Source organism: Gymnoscopelus braueri (genome assembly GCF_963280865.1).
Source record: "Gymnoscopelus braueri genome assembly, chromosome: 1".
NCBI lineage: Eukaryota > Metazoa > Chordata > Actinopteri > Myctophiformes > Myctophidae > Gymnoscopelus > Gymnoscopelus braueri.
The window spans coordinates 6,584,318-6,602,477 of record NC_137603.1 but is presented as its reverse complement, the minus strand read 5'-3'; the positions used below and the strand labels follow the sequence as shown (position 1 = coordinate 6,602,477).

Genomic DNA, 18,160 nt, shown 5'->3' with positions numbered 1-18,160 from the left:
ACACTCCTTTACTCCTTTTAGTAGGGCATTCCACATTTAGTAGGGTTCCGCTTACTTCCACCACTTGTTCACAGAATATGAGTATTTATATTATATTTGTTATTAGTGTCTATATGTCCTCTGAAACAATGTGGTTTATAGTGAGAACTTGCTTCACTTGTTCCTTAAAGGAGGAGTTCACCCAATAAATGACTTATTTTCTATCAATTGCACACCCTATGAAGCCTTGAATCCATGGATTATTTTTTGTTTTTGTCGCATTCCTAAGCTAATAATTTGATTCCCGTCTCCTACCGGCTAATGTATCCGGTAGGAGACACAAAGTAGATTATTTGTGTCTCCTACCGGAAATACACACGGTCATCAAATTATTGTCTTAGGAATGCCACAAATACAAAAATAAATCCATGAAATCAAGGCTTCATGCGGTGTGTAATTGATAGAAAATAAGTATTTTTTTGGGTGAACTCCTCCTTTAAAGGACAACTTCACCAATGTTAAACCGATCTTCATATAATTGGTCTGCACTAATGCTCTTGATAAAGTAGTAAAAGAAAGAATCTACTCCGTCTGTGTGGACACTTCAGAAACCCGCCCATCAGTGACATCGTCAGGCAGGTTTTTTTTTTTTAAACAAGATTTTATTTAAAAAATATTCTTTTTTTTATTAACGTGAGAACAATGCCTTCCATTATAGCATGCTAAGTTTCCATGTCTAGAAAGCCTGCCGTTTCTATTAGCTTGGATTCCCTATTGATGATGTCACTGGTAGGTGGGTTTCTAAACTGTTCACAGCCCTCCTCTGAGACACAGACCGAGTAGACAAGAATGGTAACATATAATAAGCATTAGTGAGGACCAATTATATGAAGATAGGTTGAAAATGGGTGAAGTTGTCCTTTAAGCTTGTATAATTGTATTTATTTGTGTGTAGAATACGTTGTAACTTTTTGTATCTGCTTTATAAATAAAGCACTTTGAAACTGAAGATGATGGCCAATGTTGATGATGATAAAAATAATAATATTAATATCGTGAGCCCAATATCGTGTATCGTATCATATAGATTTAGAGTAATTTCAAAGACGTTTTCAAAACATCTGTCATGGCCGGACATCGCACCACATTATATTTTGACACTTTAAAAACTGAAAAATTACAAATAACTAATGGGTTTAAAAAAGTAAAAGTTGGTATTAATGTATTTATTTAAACCTTTTTAAATGTCACACCATTTCCTGCCTTTTTAGGTGAGCGGGGAACGTAGAACCTTTTTTTGGTTGAGCGGGGAACATAGAACCTTTTCTGGGGGGAAGTGGGGAACATAGAACCTTGGGAACTTGGGAACATAGGGATGACCCCGTGATAACCAGTGGTGGCGGGTGGATTTTTCTCCAGGTGGTGCTACACCAAAAATTAAGCCAATAACATGTACTATGTTTTCACACTAATTTATTTTGATAGGCCTGCGCCTGCGGCCCTGCCCTAGGCTATAATCATTCATTTGTGAAAGACATACATAACTAATGGCATGAGCTCAAATAATGATTATGTACTATACCTTTTTGTACTTATAGGCTAATAATAAAATGCTGCTGTAGCCTATTATATTATCCCTATTCACTGCAATAATAACAACAAACAAAAGTTGTTTCATTTTATAAGTTAGGCTATATTATGTTTACAATCTACATAAGCATTTTGGTATGAAATCCAGCATTCTTAATCCTGTATCATACAAACCAAACCGCGTGTAAATCGGTTCAGAACTCAGTAAGTTGTGGTGCTTTTCATGCCTCAATAAGCTCTGTTTATAATTCGACGCACGACGGTATCGCGCGTCGAAAATCACCAATCTACAAACCCACAACAAGTCGCATCCGTGGCGTGTTGTGGGCTTGTACATCGACGATACCGTTGTGTCGAAGCATAACTCAACATAGATATAACGGGCATAGAAAGCTCACCAGTTGGAATGAGCAGTCAGTGCAGTGTGTGTAGATATCTATGCGCTGGGCGCAGCAAACCTGTGCTCACGGCAGCCTCATTTGCATTGAAGAGTGAACTACGCATGTGCCAAACTTAACATGGCGAGTCAAAGGTAAAGATTTCTGCGCACACAGCATTAAGTTTAGACAACCTACAACGGTTGTAATCTACATTTTATGGTAGATTATACATTTTACTCACTGGTAATTAACTATATAATATTTACCTTGTTGATTTGATAGTGTGAAATATATATATAGAATATATTTTAAAGTAATATCATTTCTTCAAGGAAGATCTAGAGGTGGTGCGGCGCACTAGCGCCCTCTGTTGACGGGCCGCCACTGGTTATAACCGGACTTAAAATAGTTCACCACATATTCCAAAAACAAATCACAATAGAAGAGCACAGTCAGAGGCTATGTCTTTTCAGGCACCCAGAAAGTTACTGGCAATTCTGGCAGATTAACCCTAACCCCTAAGGTAAGTGGGGAACATGACCTAGGTTGAAAACCAGTGTAATAGTTAGCTAGCATACAAGCTATGAAGCTAGAAAACGTGCTACTTTATATTGTGTGTGTGTGTGTGTGTGTGTGTGTGTGTGTGTGTGTGTGTGTGTGTGTGTGTGTGTGTGTGTGTGTGTGTGTGTGTGTGTGTGTGTGTGTGTGTGTGTGTGTGTGTGTGTGTGTGTGTGTGTGTGTGTGTGTGTGTGTGTGTGTGTGTGTGCCCTGCCCACACACTGCCCTCAGGTCCAGAGCTGGGCGGAGAGTTTCCCGTCCAGGACATGAAGACGGGCGAGGGGGGTCTCCTGCAGGTCACCCTGGAAGGAATCAACCTCAAGTTCATGCACAGCCAGGTAGGAGCTGAGGTCACAGCAGCACCACAGTGCCACACACACCCACCCCTCAGCCTGGAACTCATCCATTCACCCACCCTCCCTCCCTCCTCCAAGCCTGTATGTCACCATGTGTCTGTAGCATTTACTTCATGTGACTCTCTTCCTCTAACGTTCATATTATTTCATAATTTGGCATCAACTGACATGATTTGACTGATTAAGATCTTAACCCATTCAACCCGGGAACGCTTCTGTGTCATTTTATACTTTAGCTATAACCAATATTTTATACTTTGGCTATTCAAAAAGGCAGATCTACAAGCTCATAGCGTGGCATAGTGCTTGTTAGGGATGGGCAATATTATCGATTTCGCGATATATCGCAATATTTTATTTCGCGATACTGTATCGATACTCCAGGCCGCCATATCGCGATTTTTTTGGGGAATTTTTTTTTGGAAAAAAAGAAAACATTATTTATTTTAATTTTTTTATAAAACATTCAAAGAACCTATCACTGATCTGCAGCTACTCAATATGTAGTGTATATATATACACAATATGTAGTTGTGATATATGTATATCGCAATATATCGCAATATGTATCGTATCGCAATATATTGCAAAATGTATCGTATCGCAATATATCGTGATACGCAATATATCGCAATATAATCGTAATATATGGCAATATCTATACTAGTATCGCAATATATCGTGATATAATCGTATCGTGACCCAAGTATCGTGATACGTATCGTATCGTGAGATTCTTGCCAATACCCATCCCTAGTGCTTGTAGATCTGCTATTTTTGAATAGCCAAAGAAATATAAAATAACACACAGATGCTTTCCCGGTCTTAATAGGTTAACTAAAAAACAATAGCCCAATGGTTCTCAAACTCTTCATTTCAATCTCAGAGTTACAGCCTGGACCACACTTTGAGAACCACTGAAATCGCCGATCTACAAGCTCACAACACGTTGCGTTGCGTGAAGCGCAGAGAGCTTGCAGATCGAATTTTTTTTTGTTGCTATCCATCATACGACAAAGTATTAGAAGGTTATTTAACGTAATTATAATCCCACCCTCAACTGTTTTTTTTGTGTAGGGAACTTGGAGGAAGAATTCAGTTTGTGCTCTTGCCCTTTATTTATCTTTTGTTATTGTTTGCTTTGATTTGTTTCATTGTGTGAGTACATGCATGTGTACTTTGTGTGTATGTTTCAAGAACACATAATTCCTTCCTTCATGTAGTTTCTGTTTATTTCCGTCATGGTGCCTAAATCTTCTGTTCCCGTGTTTAGGAATGTGTTTATAGGACGTAAGGCAGATGACACTGAGCAAAGACTTTTCATTAATAATTGCCTTTGTTTTTCTTTCATTTTTAAAGTTCGGACCCTTTGGACATTATCATGTGTTCTTCACATGTAGTGGGGGGGCGATTTCATTCACTGATTTATCAATTGTCACATTTCACTCGACACAAATGACATAAATGTTTCAGCATTTTTTCTCGAACGATAGTCATGCTATGAAGTATAGTTGAGTTGTTTACCCTCTTCTTCAGCTCTAACTGAACACTTTATTGAATAGCGTAAGAAGTGTCCATGCTCAAAAGGTGACTTGGAAGAGCAAGACAATATGAACATACAGTAGCTGAATTAATTAGCTGTTCCCTTTTAGAAGTGTAGTTACTGTTGTAGCATTGAATGACAAAAAAAAAGAACATTTCATGAACATAAGAAGGAGTACTGTACATCTGACATCCTGTATTTGTTAAATGATTTTTCAACTGCTTAAGTTATTTTAGTCTGATGCGGTTGAACCCAGTAATGATTGTTGGCTGCTTGTCTCTGGTCAACTTTTCATCTGAATGTTTTGTGTGTCACGTTGCAGGGGGTAGAGTTCTTTACATTACAGTAGGTAGAGTGCATTAGGTAGAGTTCTTTACATTGAAGTCGGTAGAGTTCTTTGCATTGAAGTCGGTAGGAGTTCTTTACATTGAAGTCGGTAGAGTTCTGTAACGATATTGTCGGCCTGCCCCAGTCCTCATATAACATTACTACAAACTTGACACTAAGTACTAAAGACGCTTGTCATGAAGGGGTTGAACATTTTTGAAAGTGGCATTTTGTGTTGGATTTGGAGAAACCGCTTGTAATATTGGTTGTGTTGAGCTTTATAAATTGTTCTTGTTTGATTTATCTTTGCAAACAGCTGACCGTTTGTAAATTATGCCAATAAACCTTTAGTAATTTTGACTGCAACTACATGACAGCAAACATCTTTCCTGTATTTCTTTCATGGGGGCCATGATGCTAAGTTTAAATATACATATTTATAGAGTGTAGTCCCGTGTGGCTTGTGGAAGGTAGTGAAGGCAGTATTGAGGTGGTGCTGGAGGTTATGAAAACGTGGTGTTGGTGCCAGCCGTTGTTGCTGGAGGAGGAGGCATGGAGGGCACTGAAGGTTGGTGTGTTTAAGTCCAGGAACACCGAGGTGAATCCAGCTCCACAAAACCTGGTCAAACCTCTAGTCCTGGTTTTTCCTGGTTTAGCTTCTAAGCTTAGTCAACCACTTACACTACGTTATACTATATTTGGTCCCCTCTCCTTTTTTTCCCTCTACACCAAATCTCTTTGCAGAAAAGAGCTAGTCTACGAGCTCACAATACGTTGCATTGTGAAATGTTGAGCTTGTGGCTATTTTTTGCTAATTATCACCTATTTCCGCCAAATGTTCCCATGTTAATGACAGGCCCAGAGTAGGGATGCTAGGGTTCATGTGGTTAACATTCTTTGTGATGGGTCCTTCCTATTGACATTGATACATTGATACATTATATATAAACATTGATACATTATTATATATATATAGACATTGATACAATATAATAGACACCGATACAGTCTATAAACATTTATACATTATCTATAGGCATTGATACAGTATGTATAGACATTGATACAGTATATAAACATTGATACAGCATATATAAACATTGATACAGTATATAAACATTGATACAGTATATATAAACATTGATACAGTATCTATAGACATTGATACGGTATATAGACATTGATACAGTATATATAAAGATTGATACAGTATATAGACATTGATACAGTATCTATATACATTGATACAGTATATATAGACATTGATACAGTATCTATAGACATTGATACAGTATATAGACCTTGATACAGTATATATACATTGATACAGTATATAGACCTTGATACAGTATATATAAACATTGATACAGTATATAGACATTGATACAGTATATAAACATTGATACAGTATATATAAACATTGATACAGTATATAGACATTGATACAGTATATAAACATTGATACAGTATATATAAACATTGATACAGTATATAAACATTGATACAGTATATATAAACATTGATACAGTATATAGACCTTGATACAGTATATATAAACATTGATACAGTATATATAAAGATTGATACAGTATCTATAGACATTGATACAGTATATAGACCTTGATACAGTATATATAAACATTGATACAGTATCTATATCGGTTGGGTTGGACAGTGCAGTGCCCTCTATCCTCTCGTAGCGTCAGCTGGTGTTTGTGCTCTTCTGTCCGATAATAATCCAAATCATTTCTCTCCCATGCTCTCTCCCCCTGCAAGGAGCGGAAGGTACACGCACCTCTGCTGTGTTTGCTTTATTAGCGGTTCCATTTTTAATTGGGTTACTTTTCTTAATTTTCCTTTTCACCGTTTTAGCTGTATGGCAAACTTAATTTTGTGTCCTTGTCTGTGTTCTTCTTATATGGAAATTCCATGTATGCATTACATGGGCCATGTTAAATACAATTTAGCCTATAAACTTATGCAAAAGCATTGGCTACCTTTTTATGTTGACATCAAAAACGTATATTTTCATAAAAACACTGTTTTTGTAATTATATTTATTTGGTTAATTATGGTCATTTGTTCACGAAACAGGCCATCCAGAGTTAATCAGAATGTATGGCTCACTATGAGCTTACTTAACAATGGATTTGTATTCATCTAGCCCAGTGGTTCTCAAAGTGGGGTCCGGGGACCCCCAGGGGTCCTTTGGGGGCGTACCAGGGAGGTCCCCAGCAAACAACCCTATTACACCTAAACCTAACCTAGGTCATAACTCCAAATCCCAACACCCCTAAACCCAACCTATCATTTGAACCACTTTAACCATATTCGGCTCTCCTAAAATAGCAGATATACAAGCTCATAGTGTGTCTCTTCATGCCGTACTAAGAGCTTGTAGCTCTGCTATTTTTGAAAAATCGAGAACATTTTGTGCAAATCTTATTTTATTTTTTTAAACTCAAATCTTTGCTTCTGTGGGTCCCTGGCACAAAGTATTTTTGAGATGGGGGTCCCGCAGCCAAAATACATATCAATTTGGACATGAAAAAGTTTTGACAACCACTGATCTAGCCCCCACCCCCATGTACGTGTTGAATCATGGAAGCTTCTTCATTGTGTTGCTTGGTTTCCTTCTGTTAGCTGTTTAAAAAAAAAGCTTGCATTCCATGTAACTGTACAGTTGTTGTTTTTTTTTTACTTTACCTTCTCATGCTGAATAGAACATGATTTAACATGGTTTAATTTCAATATGAAATGTTTTAATTTCAGCCAAGTGCGGTGGTTGAGTTAATAATGTTTTGTCTTGTGTTTTTTTTGTTTGTTTCTTTTTGTTTGTGTTTTTAGGTTTTCATAGAGCTGAGGCACATTAAAAAGTGCAATACAGTGAAGGGAGTCTTTGTCCTGGAGGAATTTGGTAATTACCCCCTCTATTGATTCTAAGCCTGTACTCGCCACGGCAGTAACTCAGCTTCATACTGTAGCACGTATATATACCGGTTTATACTTGGTTTATACTGGCGTCTCAACGCCCAAGACAGCAGATATCGTCGTTGTCGGGCAGAAACCTCTTATCTCCATATTCTAACTTTTCGTGGTATTTCGTAAATTAACGTCCTACTTGATCGATACTACAGCGTCACACGAAAAGCATCAAAAGTAGCAGTATCTACAAGCGACACGTTTTGAGCTTGTAGATCTGCTACTTTTGAATTTGAATCCTGAAAAGTAACAGTTTTGGGCATGCCAGGTTTCCATACTGACAGAGACGATGATACAAAGCTCACCACGCAATGCGTTTTGAGCTTGTGGATCGGCTGTTTTCGGTGCGAGACACGACGCTCAGCCAAGTGTAAACGAGGCATAACGAAGGAGGGAAATTGGATTTACAGCAATATTTTGCTATGCTTTTCTCTGGGGGAAAATAAGGTGTAGGCTAGTATATACCTAGTAGGAGTTACGTGTGCCTTAGAACACGGGTCTTCAACAGGGGGTCCGGGACCCCTAGGGGTCCTCAGAGTTACTATAGGGGGTCCGCCAAATCTTTGTGTGATAGGATGTTTTTTTTTTTTTTACATTAACCACTTGAACCCTAGCATCCCTATTCTGAGGGGAACATTAGCCGAAAATAGCAGATCTACAAGCTCGCAACGCCTCGCGCTGCGAGGCGTTGTGAGCTTGTAGATCGGCTATTTTTGGCAAAGAGGTTTGGTGTAGGGCGGGTTTAAGTGGTTAAATGTCTGAAATGAACAAAAAACATTCATTTACACAACGCCGATGATAGTCAATGAAGATATCTATGAAATCTATGAAAAGGTTTAATCTGCAACACAATACAAAAAAATTAGTGTGGGGGGGGGGGTCCCTGCTTCCATCTCTCTCTCAGCTAAGGGGTCCTTGGCCTGGAAAACGTTGAAGACCCCTGCCTTAGAAGATGGCTTATTCTTGTGCATCTTAGAGTTTGCTAGCTGGTAGAGGAGAAACCATTTGAATTTGAAAACCTAAAATAAGTCCAAAAAGTATGAAGAGGCAAATGCAGGAGAATAGCAGTAACGTTGTTGATGTCTGGAGCACTGGTATTCATGGTTAGGTATTTATGGATGTCTGGAGCACTGGTATTCATGGTTAGGTATTTATGGATGTCTGGAGCACTGGTATTCATGGTTATTTCATTTAGTTGTGGTGTTCTTCTGTGAGGGTTTGATTCTACGCTGGTCAGGTTTGCGATCGTTTTGAGGAGTCGGCTAATATTAGTTCACTAAGAATAGGGAGTTTTAAGTGGTTATAGGACACGGTAGGTGACTAAAGATTCAAGGAGACGTGTCCAATGAGCTTCGAAGGTCTCCATGCGTCTGCGGAACTCGAACCTGTGCAGTGTTTGTACAGCGTCTGTCATGGACATTATACAGTATGGAAGGGTCGCTGCGTTGCTCTGCCAGAAAAGCGCAGTGGAAAACAGTTGTCGATAAAGACGTTTAGATGATTGAAGGGGAAAGCTCCACGAGGCTCCCTCCCATCACGTGGTTGCTGGACTGGGTTACTGCCGTGTCTATGTGCTGCTTTTTTAATGTTAACCCTCATCTTTGCCGCTATGAAAACCTTCATTCTCCAGCAGGTAAAGTGTTGTCACCTTTCTCCTTTTTCTTATTCAACTGACTCTTGTGTATGAAACATATTGCATAGTCATCGTTACACCGCCTGTCCTTAAAGCCTCGTTGATACTTGGTTACGCCCCGCCGTTGTGAGCCTGTCGATTGGCTGTTTTCGGCGCAAAAAAAACGCCGGGGCGCAACCAAGTATAAATGGGGTTTTAACTGCACCATGAGGCTTGAGTGTTCCACATTTCGCTTTTTTATTTGAAACTCACCCAAACTCCCATCTCTCTCAACCTGTTTCTCATTGCTTTGATAGTCGGTATTCACAGTCTTAACTCGGGAGTGTTCTGGGTGCAGAGGGCCTTAACCTTTCTCAAACCTCTCGACCTGGCCTGATCTCACGCTTGTATAGGTTCACGGTTACTAATAGAAAGTCAGTCTGTACTGTGGACAGTGGCTTTGTCCTTGTGCTCAGAGGACCGGCTGCTTCTAATCTAGAGGCTTCTCTGTGAGGTGGTTCAGATGTCTCGGTTCCTGGTGGTGGTGGGGTTGCTAGGGGGTGTTTGTCCTCACTTAACTTTTTTTTAATATAAACATGATTTTGTGTTGATTTGTAAAGCCTGAGTTATACTTGGCTGTGCGTCGTGTCGCGCACCGACAATAGCCGATCTACAAGCTCTTTATAGATCAGGTCATTTTGGTGCACGACATGCGCAACCAGGTATAAATGAGGCTTAACTCTACACTATGTGTGGTCACTTAATCACATATTTTCAACCCATATTGTCGTGTTCCATTTATCTTTCTGTGGGCCACGGATGTCCTTCCTCACTAACTAACTATCACTTGTTCACAACTAAATTTCACTTACATCAAGTCTGATCTATTTCCAACTCTGTGTTACAGTAGAGTAGATCATCCTAACCTCAAATAACTAGGTCTGTTTGTTTATTGTAATTGGGCATCATAAAGAAATGTTCATTTTCATCTGAGGGTATGTACACACAGCAATGCATGCACATCCTATCACTCATCCATGTGCTGGATAAGCAATGATCAACTGTAAAAATAATAATAATCCGCACACTGGTATCTCAGCTCCACTTAATTGTTTATTGCAGTTCTCAGCGTGTACATCTTACATGATCTTCATCAGGATGGTGTAAGATGGAAATACCAGTGTCCCACAGAGTGAAGCAGCTTCAAACAGCTGAGAAACGTTCAGGTTGACTCCATAGTTTTGGAACAAAACCTTTGAATAGAATGAATTGAATTGAATTGAATTTTTCATCAAGATATACAGAGACTCAAACTGTCCTAGGTTACACTCTCTTTCGTCTCTGAGAAATGCTCCCAATGCCGTCATTTTTTAACATGATTTTGTTGGTTAATAATTTATAGGTTACTAAAAGATGGCTCAAGTTTGGACAGGGAGGCTATGCCGTATTGACACAGATTTCTTTTTTTCTCACTTCACTTCTCAGTCTGGCCAGGGTCCTACAGTATTTGTTTTGTATTTCCAAATGCCACCAACTACATAGGCACGTCAGGAAGTGACTCGAATTACATCGGAAGCCACTGGTCCCCCCCCCACAGACCAATCAGAAGCTGCTGCCCTGGCTGCCTGTTCCGCCCCTTGGAACGCGCACCAGCTTTTGCCACCGGGTCATAGTTGTAACTTGGCGACGTAACTTCTGTGACGCACGCGGAACTGCCTCTCACATGGGCGGCTCTAAATTACTCAAAACCCCTGAAATACTAGATGGCACAGTGGCGTCAATGATAAGCGTTAGCCTTTCAAACCATGTGCCTCGGGATCGAATCCTTCCCATTGCACTGATTATTGTCTCCGCCAGGCCGAAAGGCATGGCGAGAGTATGTTTTCGCCCCTGTCCGTCCGTCCGTGTGTCCGTCCGTGTGTGTGTGTGTGTGTCCGTCCGTCATTCTGTCATTTTGTGTACAGCTAATCTCTGGCACCGTTGCCTTGATCGCAGCGAAACTGTGCACACACACTCCCTGGATGCCAGAGCAGAACCTCTGCCCCAAATTTTTCACATGGGCCTGTTATAGCGCCACCAGGAGGCCGCTTTTTGCAAAACACATTTTTGGACAGTACTCCTACAGATTTTGGCCAAAAATCCCCCAAATCGGTACACAGTATCTCTATAGTCATTAAAAGAAATGGCTAATTTCAGATTTTTCATATTCCATCCTGATTGGCAAAAATTGGCTTTCAAAGTTTGCAGGAGTACTCCGTTTCGAACAAAATGCCTCAAATCATGAACACAGCATGCAATTTCCGTGAAATTTTGCTCACACATTCCCATTAGGCCGAGGAAGAAATGCCATTTGAAAATGTTCAAATCAGCCTCATCTCTGTAACAGGCCGATTCGTGTTTTTACCTATAACTACACCGATCAGTGTAAAACTTTGTGTGCACACTCTCTAGAGGCCAAGGAAAAACCTTTGCCCTGCATTTTTCACATTTGCCTTTTATAGCGCCACCAGGAGGCAGACTTATGTAAAACATTTTTTTTGATATTAAGCCTTCAGATTTGATCCAAATTTCACGCAAATAGGTACACATGATCTCTATAGTCATGTGATCAAGACGGATCTGTTTGATTTTTCATATTCCATCCTGATTGGCTAACATTGACATGTAATGTTTGCAGGAGTGGCCCGTTTTGAACAAAATGCCGCAAATCATGAACGCAGCGTCCGATTGTGGTGAAACTTTGAATGCACATTTGCACTACGTTGAGGAACCTTTTAACATTGGCATGTTATAGCGCCACCAGCAGGTCAAAATTAGCAAAACATATTTTTAGAACAAAATGCCTCAAATCATGCATGCAGTGTCCGATTGCCGTGCACAGCCTAGGAATAAATGGCACCCTTTTCACATTGGCCTATTATAGCGCCACCAGGAGGCCATAATAACCTACCTGACCTGGCGGAGACTTGTGCTCCGAGGAGCACTTTTTCTAGTTTCTCATACAATAATTATTTTGTTAGGATTAAGGTTAGGTTTAGGCAAAGTTTTTGTCGCCCCCAACAAGGTGGACCACTCGGACCGTTTGGTGAGAACAGCCTACAGCCCCTAATATTAAGTTAGGAAGTAGTTGACCAAAAAGCTGTTACAACGTCGGAGGCGTGCCGTTTCTGCCGGACTTGGGCAACGAGAGGCACCGGCGAGCGAGCCGGAGAGCGAGCCGTCAGCCGAGCGAGTTGCAGTGCCGAACGTTCCGAAGTCCGCCAGAACCGACTCAGTGCCGTTCGAGTTATGTACCGATAGGCAATGCCCAGCGCCGAGCATTATTTTCCACCACAGAGGAAAGCCGGCCACTGCAGTGCTGTCCTCCTGGAATGTGAAGCATGACTAGGGGCGAAGCAGTTCCGCGCGCGTCACAGAAGGGGGCGTGTTACTACGACCCGGTGGGGAAACGGGGCTCGCGTACCAGACTGAGAAGCAAAGTGAGAAAAAATTAAACCTGCCGAACGGAGCGAATCAGTCTGTATCACAGGCAGTGGTGGAAAGTAACTAAGTACATTTACTTAAGTACTGTACTTAAGTACAATTTTGAGGTATTTGTACTTTACTTGAGTATTTCCAATTTCCAATACTTTTACTTCTACTCCACTACATCTCAGAGGCAAATATTGTACTTTTACTCCACTACAATTATTTGAGAACATTAGTTACTTTTCCGATATAAATTATGATATTATGAAACATGCATTAACCACTTTAGCCCTATTTTATACCTAGGCTGTTTGAAAATAGCCGATCTACAAGCTCACAACGCGTTGCATCGCAACGCGTTGTGGGCTTGTAGATCTGCTATTTTCAAATATTTAGTACTTTTACTTTTGGTACTTTAAGTACATTTTGATGGCAATACTTTTGTACTTTTACTCAAGTACATTTTTAATTCTGGACTTTTACTTGTAACAGAGTATTTTTATATTGCAGTATTGGTACTTTTACTTAAGTAAAGAATTTGAGTACTTTTTCCACCACTGCTCGCGTACCAGACTGAGAAGCAAAGTGAGAAAAAATTAAACCTGCCGAACGGAGCGAAATCAGTCTGTATCACAGGCTACCATTATGATACTTGGTCTTGTTTTTCTTTGTGTGTGTGCTAATGATGTGGTTGAAACAAAATAAATAAATAAAATGCTATGTGTGTACATACCCCCAACTCTTATTCACCCCTGAATATCTTACATTATTTAAACTTAAGCCCAGTGTTGTGGACCTTCCTGGCCCACGGCTCCATTTGTGTCTCATTGTAGCCTGACAGTCTGTCACACACACACACACACACACACACACACACACACACACACACACACACACACACACACACACACACACACACACACACACACACACCTCCCACAACCCCTATAAGTCCTCTAACTTTAACAGTACTGAGGTTCCTGCCCCCCTTTGAATTGTTTGTTTTGTTTCTTGCACCGGCATAGTTCCTGAAACTAAAGAAGTGGTGATCCACAAGTACAAGACCCCCATGGTGAGTCCCTGTGTTCCTCTGCTCAGAGTCAATGCTTTGCCAGGGCATGTAGTCGTCCTCGACCCTTTGACCCTTTTATGCCCATTTGAAAATGCATGGAAGACGCCGCTTTGGAGGTATGCTTTGGTTAACCCATTAAGACCCATGAGGCCCGTTCTACAAAACGCCTTTCTAAATAAGCAGTTCTCACACTTTCAAGATTTCTCTATATTTTCCCCCCAAAATAGCAGATGTACAAGCTCACGGCACGAAGTGACGTGCTGTGAGCTTGTATATCTGCTATTTTTTAATAGACTACGCAAACATCTAAAATGACACAGAAGCTTTCCCGGTTTTGGGGAACATCCCACTTGATATTCAGATTGAAAACGACTAATTACTAATTTGACACGCTTATTATTTTTTTAATTATATATACAGTATATTTGACTGAATATGTGCTTTAAATTGTAGGCAAATGACTAACAGAGTATAGATTGGCTTTTAGTATTTGGATGCTAATGGCATGATGTGTGGCTCTGTGTTGAGATGGATGAGAATGTCATAAAGGAGGCAAAAACTGTTCTTCTCGAGATTATGCCAAATATGAAAAGGCAGAACGGGATTCATAATATTCCCACGAACCTAGAGCAAGCTTGTCTTAAGGGCCGTTCACATTGAACGCTATAACTATGACTATAACTATAGCTATAAAAATAAAGTTTTAAAAATCAAGTGGATGGCACCAACTATAAAAAATAATACAATGGTGAATGACATAGTTATGGTTATAGTTATAGAGCTCGGTGTGATCGGCCCTTAAATGTTTTAAAATGTGTACAGCAGTACCAGGGCTGGGGGGCGATATGACTTCAAATCAATAGCACCGTTATTTCAAACTCTTGCCTCGATTATGATTAATGAACGATCATTCAAAATATATAGTGAACATAGCCGATAGCCTACAAAGCTTTTAGATCGGCCATGTTCACTAGTTTTGTACACCACCATTGTACAATGAATTATAATACAGGGGTACAAGTGGTTAATACAAGTAGTATGTTTAGGCCATTATAAGAAATCTATTTGAATGTTTTCATGTTGATTTGTTGATATTCTGTATAGGAAATTTAAAAAGATTATATTTAAAACAAACTGTTTCTGGATTATTTGATTAACGAGGAAGATAAGTCTGTTATTGGTTCTAGATATTTATTATTTCCGGTTAATTGCCCAGCCCTAGTAACGGTACAGATGTGGATTAAATGATACCGCCGTAGCAGTAGAGATGTAGAACCTCACGGTCTTCTCTTTCCTCCTCCAGGCGCATCAGATCTGTTATTCTGTCCTCTGCCTGTTCTCCTATGTGGCTGCAGTGAAGGGGAAGGAGGGAGACGGCAAACCCAAGCTCCTCCCGTCTCCACGACCCCTCCCCAGCTAGTCTCTGTGTGCCTCTCTCTGTCTGCCACGGCCCTTACAAAACCTCTGACAATCCCTCTCTGTATTCTAAGCACACACCTCTCTCCCCTTTGACCTTGTATATGTAAGAAGTGTAAGAAAAATAGTCCTTCTAAGTAATACCTGCTGTGTTCCTGTTGGTCTCGTCTGTATGGCATCGTATGTAACGCATTGGCCACCCCTCCCTGCTGCTGTCCTGACGCAGCCTAGCCACGGTTCTATGTTTGCCTTGTCATTAATTAACTATAGGAGAAAGTACGATGTGGCCCATTCATCTTGTCCTCTGTACAGGGTACGGTCACACAGCGGCTTTAGAAGCGTTGTAGTAGCATAACGCATGCCGAGACCTCAGATGCGTACATTTCCCCTGTTGTCTTGTAGACGGTGCCGTTTTTATGGTGTGTAGTTCGTTTGACTTGGTGGTGGAGTCAGTGGTTGGTTCAAACTGAAAGTCGAAACTACGAGCCGAATGGCTGCGGAGTTGTGGCGCTTCTTTCCAATTGTTTTTTACGCCCAGTCAAAGTTCCACCAACGTCAAATTCCAAACTTCACGGCCAGTTGAAAGCCACGCGCTTCAAAGCCGCCGATGCACCGCAAACGGGGCGCTCCGCCCAGTGATGCCAGATTTTGAGAGGGAAATAAGCAGCCAGGTCTATGGAAACGAGCTCAAAAGAAGCAACTATAGGCCACATGAGCACTTCAAACCTACGTTGGCTATTTTTTTTTTAATGGCAAAATGTGGAATATTTTTTAAACATTTTAACAACACAAATCTTGTATGGAGGTGCCTGGCACAAATTGTGATTTCAAATGGGGGTCCATGGACAAATACACATTAATTTGGGGGTCCTTGACAAAAAAACATTTGGAAGCAAGCCCCAAATAAGCAGTTACACTTTAGAAACAAGCCCCCAAAAAAAACTGCAACCCGCAACTACTAATAGTTACAAGCAACTTTACATAAAAACAAGCCCCAGAGTCGCTTATAATAAGCAGACCTGGCAACACTGGCTCCGCCCCTTTGCTCCCATGGACGTGAACAGTCTTTGTGACCGTACCCTTGGAGGAATGTTCATGAAGAGGCACAAACGTGCATGCAGGTACCGATGCACTTAAAAACCCAGTGTATATACTTCCTTGGCAGGTGTCCCCCAGGGATCCGTACCTGGTCCCCCCCCCCGCCCCTCTATCCCAAATCTCTTTGCCGAAGATAACCGATCTTACAAGCTCAACAAAGCTCGTTGTGAGCTTTTAAGATCGGCTGTTTTCGCAGAATGTTCACCTGTTGTGGCAAAAGCCCGCAATAGGGGGCGCTATAGGGTTCATTGGGCCCACCAGTGTTAATTCTCGTCGACCATCTTTTTTTCACTGACGTAAACTAAATAAGAACTTGCCTATGATGACTAAAACTATGACTAGATATATTGAACAATTTCGTCAACAAATAAAAACCAGACTAAAATGTTACAGGAGGGACTAATGGAGAAGATATCCAGTAGAACTGAGGCAAGTGATTTTATGCTTGGTTGCGCGCGGACGTTACACTCCGAAAATAGCTGATCTACAAGCATTACTTGTGACTGAAACCGAATAGAATTTTTAAATTCAAAATTTGCTGTCAAAATGAACACTGCCCCCTCCCCCCCCCACCCCTCTCCGTATGACTGTGTGTGAGTTGTTCTGTGCTGTGTGTGCGTGTGTGTGTGCGTGCGTGCGTGTGTGTGTTGGTACTGTACATTTCCAGTCTGTCTAAACACTGGTGAAACATTTAGAAAAAGGGTTTCTTCTCTACAGTGTGAAATGCTACTGTATAATAAATGCACCAGGAACAGCTGCATGTTAAACGCTTTGTAGAAACGGTGTCATTGTTTTGAACCCTGAGATACTGTGAGTGGTCTTATATGATGTGTGTTCTCTCTAGCTTGCCTTGTGAAGCCACATTACTGTACTAGTTCCACTGTAAAGTGTGTCGTCGTCTGCCGTACTCAACTGCATGTTGTTATTAAGATAGAACATATATATATATATATATATAAAAAGACAAAAAAATGCTGTACATTTCTCTGAGAAAAAAAAAAAGAACTATGGTTTATTCAACTAGATAGATGTGCAATACATATTCATTAAACATAGCCAAGATCCATGTTTTTAATGAGTTTTTAACTCTGTGTTTTCACAGAGTGGAGAATGTAAGAAAGGACCTTTTTTTTGTTTGTTTTTCTATCTCGACTGAACTAAAAAAATAGACTTACTGTATGTGTGATAAGACTGTGTTTGGAGTTTGTGTGTAAACGTGTGTCGAGCTCTGCTGTAGTGGTTTGTTGTGTCCATGAGGAGATGCATTGAGTCTTAACGTTGTTTCTGTACTGTAATAATTGCAATTGTTCAATCCTGACACATTGCTGTTTCATTCTGAGTTTCCAGGTGTGAGCGTGTGTGTGTGAGTGTGTGTGCGTGTGTGCGTGTGTGTGTGTGTGTGTGGGTTCATGTTCGTCAGCATTGTCTCCAGATCAGCAATATATCAATACAGCTCTATCACTGGAAGTACGTTTTTTTTATGTTAAAAATGGGGCTCTTGTTTTTAGTGATTAAAATGTTCAAAAGGAGCTTAATAAATAGGATGTCCACAAGATGTTATGTTTTTAGCAGAACACCATTGTCATTCATGGAAAATAAGTAGTAACTTAACACATTAAGAAACAGGGCATCTCCAAATGCTGTGGGAATTAATCTAGACATCACAACTCTTTGCTATCGGAGTTATAAAGAACTTATTGTGGAAGTGGATTATTATCATTAAAGGCCCATCCTGTTAATGTACTCGCCTGCTGCTGTAAAGAGAGGGAAGACGTGACA

The 18,160-nt window shown here is 40.5% G+C and overlaps 1 protein-coding gene and 1 long non-coding RNA gene across 10 annotated transcripts in view; one reads left to right on the top strand and one right to left on the bottom strand.

Annotated features, from left to right (window-relative positions):
- Nucleotides 1-18,160, bottom strand: part of LOC308089856 — a 390,353-nt gene that overhangs the window by 111,907 nt on the left and 260,286 nt on the right. The gene's annotated exons all lie outside the window — the stretch shown is intronic.
- Nucleotides 1-18,160, top strand: part of madd (MAP-kinase activating death domain) — a 140,932-nt gene that overhangs the window by 92,653 nt on the left and 30,119 nt on the right. For 7 of the 9 annotated variants that reach the window (XM_080434437.1, XM_080434439.1, XM_080434438.1 and 4 more), the window contains 4 exons: nucleotides 2,739-2,845; nucleotides 7,581-7,650; nucleotides 13,821-13,867; nucleotides 15,171-17,335. In XM_080434437.1, coding sequence (XP_080290563.1) covers nucleotides 2,739-2,845; nucleotides 7,581-7,650; nucleotides 13,821-13,867; nucleotides 15,171-15,287 — 341 coding nt within the window. In that variant the 3' untranslated portion in view covers nucleotides 15,288-17,335. Of the gene's footprint in view, nucleotides 1-2,738; nucleotides 2,846-7,580; nucleotides 7,651-13,820; nucleotides 13,868-15,170; nucleotides 17,336-18,160 lie in introns of those variants that run through there. The other 2 variants (XR_013933524.1, XM_080434440.1) reach the window with 2 other exon arrangements.